The sequence below is a fragment of the Episyrphus balteatus genome, chromosome 3 (genome assembly GCF_945859705.1).
Source record: "Episyrphus balteatus chromosome 3, idEpiBalt1.1, whole genome shotgun sequence".
NCBI classification, from domain to species: Eukaryota; Metazoa; Arthropoda; class Insecta; order Diptera; family Syrphidae; genus Episyrphus; species Episyrphus balteatus.
Window position 1 is genome coordinate 103064712 of NC_079136.1, and position 12746 is coordinate 103077457.

The 12746-nt window shown below is 32.6% G+C and overlaps 1 protein-coding gene across 8 annotated transcripts in view; it reads left to right on the top strand.

Moving 5' to 3' along the window:
* LOC129915545 (tight junction protein ZO-1) overlaps window positions 1–12746 on the top strand; it is a 167220-nt gene that overhangs the window by 72278 nt on the left and 82196 nt on the right. For 6 of the 8 annotated variants that reach the window (XM_055995136.1, XM_055995137.1, XM_055995138.1 and 3 more), the window contains exon 3: window positions 2954–3452. In XM_055995136.1, the coding sequence (XP_055851111.1) occupies window positions 2954–3452 (499 nt within the window). Of the gene's footprint in view, window positions 1–2037; window positions 2562–2953; window positions 3453–8428; window positions 9330–12746 lie in introns of those variants that run through there. The other 2 variants (XM_055995140.1, XM_055995141.1) reach the window with 2 other exon arrangements.

Here is a 12746-nt window from a genome sequence, read left to right on the forward strand (position 1 = left end):
AAATAATTTTTGTTTTTTAAGAAAAAAAATTTAAAAAAATGGAAGCCCGTGACAGTTCTTTCCAATAATTTTATTCAATACTTGGCATTGTCTCCTCTAGCGCATATGATAATTTGGAATCGTCTATTCATTCCACGAATTAACTTTCGAAGGTTTTGTTGTAACTTTTTGCCATTTTTTAAAAAATATATCAGCGGAGTAACCCAGAAAACTTGAAGTCATTCCGAAAACTCTAAATAGACTTAAATTCAAATTTTGTACAGCACTTTACTCCCCAACTACTCATTGTTTCTCTACTCTTTTGTCTCTACTGTAAAATTTTGAGTTACGAGGTTTCTTTATGAGCCCGACAAAATATGAATAAGCTTCTACCTTTTGAAAAATGTATATTTAAATATTTTAGGTGATGCCGTTGAGTTCAAATATTTTTTTTGTGTTTGAAGTCAATTTATGACAAAATTGCATTTATCGCCTAAAAGATAGAAGATTGTCCTTCAGCGCCTTAAGCAAAATTTTTGAAAAAATTTTTTGTTCACAAAAATCTTCAATTAATTAAAAAAAAAAAAATAAACGGCAACAGCGGCAATTTTTAAACTATAGAATTTAAAGTATTTTTAATTACCGACGTTTGAAAAAAAAAAATGATCAAAATCAGAGCTGTTCGGCCGGGTTCCCTTATATTGCCATTTTCTGAGCTTTAGTTACTCCACTAAAACGTAAGTTTTATGAACAAGGCGGGTATTTACATACAATACAATGTCGTAGGCCAACTCAGAATAAGTCATTTCTTCAAATTAATTGGATTGTAGAAAGCTGAAAAACCAATTTTTCATTCCGATACTGGGAAACGTGTATAACCCATTTTCTTTGACAACTTAAAAAAATAAAAGCAATAAGTCTTGCATTTTACAATATAATTTAATTTATTTGAGTATTCTGGGTCAGTGTATCTTACAATGCTTGAAGTTATCATAAAATTATACCAAATTATTGAAGACGAATATTGGAAATTGGATTTCAACGACCAAGAAGGTGCATTATTTTGTTGATATTTGGTAGCTTATCAGTTTGAAACCAAATTTGGTTATCGTTTTAGTTAATATATTACGAATTTGTATATGTTTCGAATGCCAGTGAAATGGTCCGAAGAATTCTGTGAATTGAAATAACCAAAAGATTTAAGGTTTCTTAAAATTATTAAAGCAGAAAAAACAAAATAATAGTGCTTTGAAGAAAATCTAGTAAATTTTTTTTAATTTAAAAAAAAGGCCACAGACACGCACTTAATCTTGCCCATGAATTCGCAAGATTGATTCCCGGTGGAACTCACTTGGACTCATCGGTTGACTTATCGTGAGACACCTTGTCAATACGCAAATTTTGTTTATATTCAGCTCAACTAACATAGATTTTTTAACAAAAACCTAATCTGAACTATATCTAATATACCTAAGGACTATACCTTAATATACATAATGTATATGTATGTATTTAAGTGAAAGTTATAATTTCTAAAAGGTAGTGATATCAAAAATATTTTGAAAAATAAGCTCAGCTACAAGTTTGTACAACATAATTGTAACCTACCGTTTTAAAAATACATATTGTTAAACCTTTGACACCTGAAAACGCGCCTAGCGGACAGAGGAAACTTCAGGACTTTTCATTGATTATACCACCCCAATTCCAATACTAACCTATATGTAGGTATATCAAAAATCAGCGTATTACAATTTTTTATTCTTTTTTTGATTATTTTTCGTCTATTCATATTCATATTCGCTTATTCGTTAACTTTTAGTAATTTTTAATAAAAAAAATAAATATATACAGCTAATTATTTTAACTGACGTATGTAGCAATTAAAACAAATTATATCTGACTAACTAAATAACGTCATCATAATATTTTATTTATAATATGAACCCATCACGTAGTCGTAAAGACACATACAACAAACATAATTGAGACGTGTACAGGAACCTCTCATCAGTTAGTCAATGTTTTCGAACTTATTAAATTAATACATTTTCCAACCTTAAAGATTTTCAAGGTGTTAAGCTATCACTCCTAATCGTGTTCACATTATACCAACTGTCAATGAAAAAAAAAATTTACCACAAGAATCATCTCGTTTAAATAAATTTCTCTTCGAATTCCCCCTAAATGAGACGACATCGCTGATTGACACATAATATTCAGTTCAATGCATACCCCTCACCTCTTTAGATTTGACATTTAAATTAAAGTTGTGCCCACATTTGGGACGATATTATGGAATACAAATCGCGTAACTATACCTGCTACACGGTGCCGGAATGCTCGACTGACGAGGAAAGTCGATACAGTAGTGGTCGTGATACGGTTTCCTCAGATTCAACAGCGGCGTCAACGTCGAGCGATAATATTCATAAAAAGTCACAAATGACGCTGACAGCATCCCAACCTCAAATCGGTACGTTCCATCATGCTAATCAAACGCAACCGCCACAGTTGGGATATTTTGTGCCATTAGCGCCACATTGTTATCTCAGTCCCCCGGTTCAGAGACGGCGACGTAGGTAAGTCATATCAAATTTGGTATTAAATAGTGCTAGGGGGAAGAGAACTCTAGGAAAATAACTATAAAATCTGTTCATAAATGTGTACTTTTAGAGAATTCTTAAAACTATGAAGCTTTGTTGCAACCATGCTTCGCTGCATGTTATGACAAAAAAGCTCGTCGAAACTACGGGCTATCGATCTCACAGTAAAATATATCTACCTGATTCGGAGATTTCACTGTTAAATTGAAATCGATAGTTTCATGTGCATGATGCTTTTATAATAATTTTTATTATCATGATGAGATTTGTGTTTGTGGTTACACAGCTATCATCATCGATCTCATGGGAAGGGCATCTTTTTGTGGTTTTGTGCACTAATACACTCCTCTTTTTCTATTTTTTTCCAGAGACAAGGACATTGACCGTTCTCGTCGTGCGGTTAGTTACAGCGGTTCTACGACTAACTCACTGCCTAGAGCTGCTCCTCGACGGATCTCTTTAATGAAGGAACCACCACCACCGCCACCCCCAAAGCCCCCATTATCACACACATCGTCTATAAACTCTTCGATCACGGCTCCTTCGCCGATTCCAAGTAAATTTCCTCAAACCGAATACAATTTAATACAAAGACTAGATTCTACGTCGAACTTGAGTGTAACGCAACAGAATTTGTACCAAGCTCCATCTACAATATCAAGTAACTATTCGTCGTTGTTGTGTCATGCACGTTCAACAACAAGTCCAACTGCGGTGCGTAAACGTGAGAAGCTACTGCATCGATTTAGTGATGCGGCAACATTGGGCAGGAAGCTGAAGAAGAAGAAGAACACGAATCGGACATGCCATTCGATGACGGAGGCGATTGAGATGCTAGCCGATCCAGTGATTGAGGATGAGTTTTTTGTAAGTACTTTTATTTGTTTTTTTTTTTTATAAATTCGATACAGCAAAAACAACAGTTATATTTTTTTGTATGGTAGGTACTTAAATTGCTGTTAGGTTAAGTATGTACTTGATCGAGTGTTTCATTTGAATAACTACATAAAAAAGCTTAATTTCAATTTTAACAAGGTATGTAGACCAGTGCCAATCCGTTTTTAAGAGGGCAAAAGTTGAAAAAATTATTAGCAGCATATGGGTGGTGGGAAAATTCAGGATAAATGGAATACCTATGAAAGGGGAAAAATAAATTGCCCACAAACAAATTGTGGAAAGGGGGTGGGTGGGCGAAAAAGTGGGGTGGGTGTCAAAAATCGTGGTTTTTTACGATTTCAAAAATCAAAAATTCTTTCGGTAACTTTTTTGATTGAAAAATAGGCAATTTTTTTAAATGAAATTCGTCAAAAATCCAAAAATTAACTTTTTGCTCAAAAAACATTTTAAATAGATAGAAAATAAAACAAAGTAACTTTAAACCAAGTTTTGTTAAAATCCAACCATTTTTGTAAAAGATAAAAATAAAAAAATCGTGTTTTTGCATTTTTTCCATATTTTTGAGGTTATATAAAAAAATGGTTTGAGTAAAAGTTGTAGACATTTATATTATCTACAACTTTTTCTTTTACCTTTTTTCGATAGGAGGTCTACTTTTGACAGAAATCGTAAAAAACCACGATTTTTGACAACCACCCCACTTTTTCGCCCACCCACCCCCTTTCCCCCAATTTGTTTGTGGGCAATTTATTTTTCCCCTTTCATAGGTATACCATTTATCCTGAATTTTCCCACCACCCATATGCTGCTAATAATTTTTGTATTTTCAAAAATTATTGGCACTGGTCTAATGTGCAATTCAAAATATTCTTTTGATACCCGTGGTAACCCAAGTCATGAAACCAGCCTTTAAACAAACTATCTATAGGTACCTATGTATAAGTAGACCTGTGGTAGTAATAACAAATTTCGAAGAAGAAAAAAACGTGAATCTAAAACTCGACCGCCTGGTGCGTCGGTATCACTACGATCTAAATAAAGCAGCCATCTTAACTGCTGAATTTTCAGCTTTCTGACCAGATAAGTTTGTATATTCACCGAAAAAAAGTACAAATAATAAAGTCTTCTTTTCTGTTGGACATCATTTTCATTTCAGAGTTAGAGCACTACAAAGCATGTCATTTTTACTACTTTGTACTATCGTTATTTTTATAACCAATGCTCAGTTGAAATATGAGGGTAGGTGCATTCCTCCCCCAAACAATTCAACCGTAATACTCGCGCTTCAAAGAATGCTCATCAGTCTACCTTAGAGTCCAATTTCAGACGTACCGTCAAATACAGTTGGTAGACTACGTTTCAACATAGGTTTATGAATGAAAGTAGTACAAAAACCTTCCCTTTCGGTCTTTTGACTGGAAATGGCGACCGTAAAACACTGCGTACCCAAAGCAGGTTCGAAATAACTTTTTTTAAAAGGGTTATTATGTTATGATGTATTTGTTGTTGAGTTCAATGATTGTATGTATTTCTGAATCCTCGGGATAGAATAAAAGTGAAAGCGTTCTTCCTGTCATAGTCTCCAACACTATTAGGAATCACTCAAAATATTGACTAAGAAGAAAAAGAAATTAATAAAGTACTAATCGGTCTAACACCTTTCACGAGAAGTCAGAAATGCATATAATCATTTAATTGAACAACAAATACATCATAGCATAATAACCCTTTTAAAAAAAGTTTATTTAGAACCTGCTTTGGGTACGCAGTGTTTACGGTCGCCATTTCAGGTCAAAAGACCAAAAGGAAAGTTTTTTCTACTATTTTCATTCATATGCTTAAAAGAAGTATTATTTAATCTACTACTTCTAAAAATACAAATTCAGTTAAAAAAATATGCAAAAATTACATAATAATAAAAATCGGTTTTCTTAAGAAAAGCATTTTTATTTCCATTATTTATGTAATATTCTCAACAATGTTGTACCATTTTGAAAAGAGAATTGAACACAATTTTTTAAAGTAACTTGCCGAAATATCGTAGTGCATTTTTTTTACACTACGGTTCATTGAATTAGGGTCATGTAAAATTTTTGACTACTTAGTTGGCCAAAAAAGTTATATTTGCTTTAAGACTTATGCAGCTGAGTTAAAATTTTTGAATGCACTTATTAGCAGGGTTATTAAAGGTGCAAAAGAAAAAATTGAGAAAACTTGAGATTTGTAGTCATGGCACGTGAAAGACCGTCATAGGGTGACCATTTTTTTCGAATGCCCATAACTCCCAAAATATATGGCTGCGATTTTTTAAAATTATTTTTCTGATAACACTCACCACCTACCCTATCTATCGTTTTCGTTTCGACGTTGACTCTTGGGACACCCTGTATGTATAGAAAGCAAAATTATTTTAAATGACCCATCGAAGTGAGGTGAAAAAATCTGAGTTTGTTATATTTTGACACGAATATTTTCTCAGTGTCCATTATCACAGAAAATTTACACCTCCCTTAACAAATCTCTTTTGAGGCCAACGTCATTGTTGAACCTATGCTTTTTGACTATATTTTACATTCTCTACCAAACATCAATTAAGGGGTGGATGAGTGGTAGTGATTATATTTTTAAAACAAACAAAAACACAATGTGGAAAAGTATCACTGGAAATTTCTACTTCCAACGACAATTGAATGTTCTTTGAAGCTGTCATTTGTTCTATTTCGCTCTGGCAGTTCTAAATCGGTTGTGGTGCTAAATAAACGGTTCGTGGTCTCTCTTTTTAGAAGAACAAAAAACAATGAATCATAGAAATTAAATTTATTGTAAATCAGTTAATTTCAATCAAATTATCATGAAGACAGCTCAACGGTTAAGATTTTTATATTAAATAATTAATATTAAATAAATTAACATCAACAAGAATGTCATAATACTTCGGCGGACATTGGGGTCGACCAACTATCGAACTCTTATTTTCTTTTGTAACTGCGGAAAGAATGACGCTTTAACCTGAAATGAATATATCATATACCTACCTAAAAAACATCCCCCAGTCTTGTCAGTTTAATTAGAGATTACGTTTTTTTTTGCAATTTTCATCGGTTGGTTTTGCCGGGTGAACTGCAATGGACAGCACATTTCGAAAATGTATAAGACTTACGATTATCCACCCTCAAAAAGTGTATTTCTAGGATTTATCAACATTTCGTATCCCATCATCTATCTGTTTAACTAATCCGCCCCTTTTTTGTAACGGTGTTTTATTTGGTGTAAATGAAATGTATTGGTTTTGTGGAAAATTTAAGAGATCAAAGTTTAATAAAATGTATTTATTAAATAAATCATAACTTGAAAATCTGATACTTTTAAAACAGACTTAGAAAGAGTTTTGTTGTTTATGATATTCCATTTTTGATATTTTTTTTTTGTTTTTTCCAAAAACTTTAATTAAATACGAGCTAGATCGTCCAACATAGACATAGACATGCATTTTATATCTATTTGTTTTCCTAAATGTCTTTTGGTTCACCATTTTGCAGTAACCCAGAAAAAAAGAGGAGGTAAAAAGTCTCGTGTAAACGTAGCACATCAACGTATCGGAACAAATTGGATTTATTTATTTGTGCTTTTTTTTCTTCAAGTCTATATAGACCTCCCTTTTAGATACATGGGAGTTTTTGTATGTTTTTTTTCCAATGACCGACTCTAGACATTAAAAAAAAATGCAAAAAGAATGTCATATCGATTCTAATGACTGTCTATAGACAAAGAAGACAAGTAAATGTTCCAAATGAGTATTTTTATTTTCAATTCAGTTACGCAAAGGTTTTTATATCTAACGGTTGTTACGATACGGTTGGTAAGATGCCAAAATGTGATCGACCAAATCATTTGCATATGTCAAAATAACCAATTTAAGTAATTCATGAAAAAAAAACTACTGTTTGTTAAAACAAGGGAAATGATGTGGCAAAAAAAATTTCGGAACTATGGTTTTTTTTTTAAGTTACATTATATTAAAATTGCTCTTTTAAAAGTTATTCATGTACACGTAGCACACAAGTACTAAAAAAAACCCATCACTTATCGACTCAACTAAATTCTAAGAAATTTTCGACAAAGTAAATTTTTTTTTGGTGCTTGCCCATGCTTTTTGAAAATACCAAATTGGCTTACCTGTTACCGATAGATTAGACTGAAGTCTCAGTACTATTTCAATATCCTTAAAAGCTTTATTATTTACACAGGATTTTAAATCCAGCCATTATTTCAGTAGACAAAACAAGAATTAATGATTTTTATGAACTCCGGAATAGTTTTTAATTGAAATTGCACGAAACTTTTCCTATTGACCCTAATTAGTCTAAATAATCCTGCAAAAGCAAACATTTCTTATTCTTGCGTAGCTGAATATTCCGCCCACATTGCGCAAATATTTTCTATGTGTTGTTCCCTACACAAAAAAAAAAACAGTTTATTTGAAAATTGAAACTAAGTGTTTTGGTAAAAATAACACACGAATATTACAAAGGTGTGAATTAAAAAAAGTTAAACTTTTATTTTAAAACTTGCAAATGTGCAATTTAAAAAGTAAAATCTAAAATACCTTAAAATATAAGCAAGTTCGTTTCTAATTAGTCAAAATACCATAACATTTTCTAATTGACACCATAAAAATTAAATTTACTCTAGTGAATTTAAAACAGCCTCAAAATATATACGTACTTGTCTAGAATCAATCAATATTAATAAAATAAGTAATTGAAGTTCTGTTAAAAAATTGCAAGACTAATAATAATAAAGAAAATTATAAAATAATTTCATTGAAGAAAAAAAAAATATAAACTTTTAGTGTTTTTTTAAAAGAATTTATTCGTTTGAAAATACATCAATTCAAAAAAATAATTCATAATTGAATTTTTTTCCCACAAAAATAAAAGCCGTTGATAGTAAAAAAAAGATAGTAAAATCTTCGGAATAATGAAATGATTGCATTATATTTGAAAGTAGTATCAAAATTGGAGTGCTGTGATACTCTCTTCTCTTAACTCTTGTGTTCTGCTTTTCTAAACAAAAATCACTAAGACTAAATCAAACTCGTAACACGTAAAACTATACTCCATGGGGTATTTGGATGATATCGCTCTTTTACCCTATACATACATCATTGCATAATTCCAGGCGAAATTCATTACCATTATTTAAGCTTAAAGAGTGACAATGAAATTTTTAAAGTGTTCATCTAGGCGTCGTAGTTTCAAAGCAAAAACCTCTTCATTTACTTCGCAAGGCTCACGGCGTCATTCTGCAATCAATGCACGTGTCATACGGCCTGGAGTTGGCAATCCCTATGTTCCAACTCTTGTCCGTCACAATGGAACCATTGGGGCGTTGTATCCATTCGATGATCGTATTTATACCTCGAAAATGTTCATACGCGATAGTTACATGTATCCTCGACAACCTGGCCAGCCCATGGATCCTCGTTTCCCCTATGAAGTGCATGAGTTTCCATTAGCAAACGCAACGAATAAGGTACACATTGCGGGTGACTACATTCCGAATGGTAGTGTATCGTCGCATAGACGACGCCGAAGTGAGGCTGCATCTATTGCTGCTGCTTCTACAGCCAATTCGACACAAAATCAGGTTTACTGGATGCAAGCAGACGGTAGCGGTGGAAATGAAACTGGAGTTGGAAGTGGAGTAAGCCTGAAGCCACATTCCCGCAGCAATAGTCTGGGGTACATTCGAAACGTTGACGATTTGCTACGTAATGAAATACAAACGAGTGCTAGTGGAAGCAGACATGGAACGCCACATTCATCACATCGCAGGAAGAAGAGGGTAAGTGCTCTTATGTTTCGATTAGGAAAAAAAATTAAAATAAAAAAAAAGTAATCCACATAATTGGGGAGAATCGGATTGGCAATTTAAAGGATAAAGGGGTAGCATTTGAGTTATTTTCGTCGGGTAGCCATCGCATGATGGACTTGACGTGTGTTTTGTGTCATTCAAAAGGTTGGGAAAATTAAAAGTGCTTCAGGACACAAAATCCCTCACTACGGCTGACATGAACCATGAAAAAACGACTAGAAATAAAAAAAATAACAATGTGAGAACAACCGACGCGACGTGACCGCGCGCAGATCTGGGCTTTTAATTTGCAATAAATTGGTTAATTGAAAAGCTGCCAGTTCTAAGAGGCCTTCTTGTTTCAGCGCAGACAATCTAATAAGTTTCAATGAAGCGTTGATTTTAATTAACTTGAGTTTTTTTCTGGTTAATAAAACTTCAGGGGTTTAAGTACGAACGTTTACAGCCAGATAAGATTTTAAGTAGTGGGTGATAGGTTTTCGGTACTTTGTGGTTTGAATAATACAATTCCTGTGAATTAAATCCTGAAATAAACTGCAGCCATTTATGAAATAAAATGCACAACAAGGCAAGGGCTCATGTTATTAACTAAAAGCAACTAAAAAATGTAATGTTAAAACAAAATGTTACATGTTTAGAAGAGTCCTTTTTAAGATTGCGCTTTTTCAGTAAATTTAAGCCTTATGGTTATTTTAAATTCGCCCAAATTAACAATTTTAGAATATCAATTAGAAATGTAGGTATCACAGCTTTAACCAGTTAAAAAAATTTTTTTCAGCGACCCAAAGAAAAATAACGATAGATACCGTTTTTAAATGAAAAGTTTTTACAATATAAGTAACCTTATAAGCAACCACGTGCTTCCTATCATTCTTCGCCGATTATACTTTATAAATTAATTTTCTCCTAGCTGCTACCTTTTCTGTCTACAGTTTTTATTTCAAATAGTTAGACGCCCATTATTTATATCAAATTTGCGAGTTAAGAAACTCACTATAAAACTTTCCTGGAAAAACTGTCAGGAATCTTCTTTGCCTTTCTTAAATATACCGTTTTTTTGCCATTTTTAATCGACCTTTTTATTTTCAAATTTAATCATTAGAAGAAAGAAATATAAATATGCCTTTGTAGAACATTAACATTAAAAAATTGTAGACTCGCACAAAAAAACTAATTACATTTATCGAGAACGTTACAAATCGAGGTCCAGACTCCATTATTATTTTAAAAATAAACAAATCAAGAAAAAAAAATGATTTCAATGGCGGTGCACACCGACGGACGTCTTAAAGCTGTTTAACTGCAATGATAAACAAGAAAAATTGCGCCCAACTCTTTGAAATGACATCAATTTGCATTTTGCTTTTGATTTCATTTCAATTACATCCCTAACATCCGTTCCCACAGAAAACTGGCAGACTGCGACGACGTCGCCGATCATGACGACGATGACGACGGACGCGAAACAATCTCCACAATCCACCTCAAAATAATCTAATCACGAAACCAAACTACAAAACCAAGTTTTCGTCTCTCTTTTTTTTACCTTTTGCTTTACCTTTTGCTTTAAGAATTCTCAAGAAAAAGTCAACTGGAATTAAAACCGCTTCAATGATGATGGACATATACGAACATTCGATGTTCGGAGGACTTATAAAAGTCAGCGCCAGTCACTGGAAAAGTAAAAACAAAAGCAAATCCAGCTTCAGGTGAACATTTAATTACAAATGCACACCTGTCCGTGCTACCGCCCGCCGCAGGGATCTAGTGTTTAATTTGTTTCTTGTATGTATTATTGTGCTTTAAGAATCACATCAGAAATTGAAAAAAAAAAATAAAAAAATCACAAGATACAGAATGAAACCAGATAAAAAAAACTAAAAAAAAAAGGAGCAAACTTCATGCAAGACCGTATCCAAAAGGAAGTTTTTGGTAACTTGAAAGAAACTTTTTTTAAACATCTTTTTTAAATATAATGTTTGCAAATTTTCATATACAACAATATTTTAGTATTATAGGTATTATTACAATACTAATTGAAGAAAAAAAAATACGACTATGTACATTTTCAATTGTTTCTTAAAACAACTACGAGTAAAACAACTTTTTAAACTGTTTTGAGCCACAAGTAAAGTACTCCATTTCATTTATTTTATTTGAAATTTCTTTATCAAGAAAAAACTGGGCACGTTCAGGAAATATTAAGGGCTAGATATTTAGTCAACGTTATTTTCTGAACGGAAATTTGAGTAAATTGCCTAAATTAGTTTGGATATGATGCTATTGTCAAATTTCCAAATTTACTTGAGTATTTTACCGTTCGCATGGGGGAAGACACCATATTTCACTTAACTTTAATGAATAAATAATATTATAACCGATAATACACTTTTTACTCGTTTTTCACACAAATAAATTCAATTTTGCTATATTAATTATTTAATTAAAAACAATCTGCTGTCATGTTGACAAGAAAAACGTTTCTAAATTTTTAGGGAATATTTTCTTGCCTAACTTTCCAGTTAGCTTTCCAATAAAATTACCTAAATTGGAAAGATTTTTTTTGACAGCTGACCAATCAGAGACCGAGAAATTACCTAAATATTTAGTGCCTAACGTTTCTGAGCCTGCCCACTTTCTAAACTTTTGAAAAATTGGTCTGTCAAAACATGTTTTCCAAAAATTTAACAATTTAAAAAAATCCAAGTGTTTTTAGGAAGTATGTATGTATGTTATGCAATGTACCTATACCTACCTATAATTTAAAACTTAATCAGATTTATAACAAAAAAATGATAGTTCCCTCTAAAATATTTTCCGACTACGTTCCACATCAAAAAGGTTACCATCAAGTCTTAATGAAGTTGGTAGCTCGGAAATAGAAACGAACGTATGTAGTTTTTCTGCCCATTCCAGATGACTCAGCGCCAGCTGTGACTTCCTGTGGGCAAAAATCTTCGGATGCTGTGTTCAAGCAAATTTGTATGAGCTCCAGATACATAGGTAGGAACTACATACGGGACTTCGTACATATCATACGTATAAAGAATTTCATTAATTTTTGTAAGGCTAGTGGTCGTCTTTCTAAATGGGATTTTTTGTTCCTATCCTGTTCTAAATTATATTTTTATTATGTTTTTCTTTTTTGGGTTCTTTGCATAACAACAGGGAACAATACCATGTACCATGAAAAAAGAATACATACATATAGGTATGCCCGTTGAATAAAGGTGCGACTGTTAATGCAGAGCTATAAATTTAGTACCACTATACGAAGGCCTTCTTGAATTTTGTTGGGTTATTTGTTTATTTTCTTTTTTATTTTTGGCTGACTTTGGTTTACGTTTTGTTCCCAAGTTTTCTTATGTTGCATTAAGGGGAAAGGGC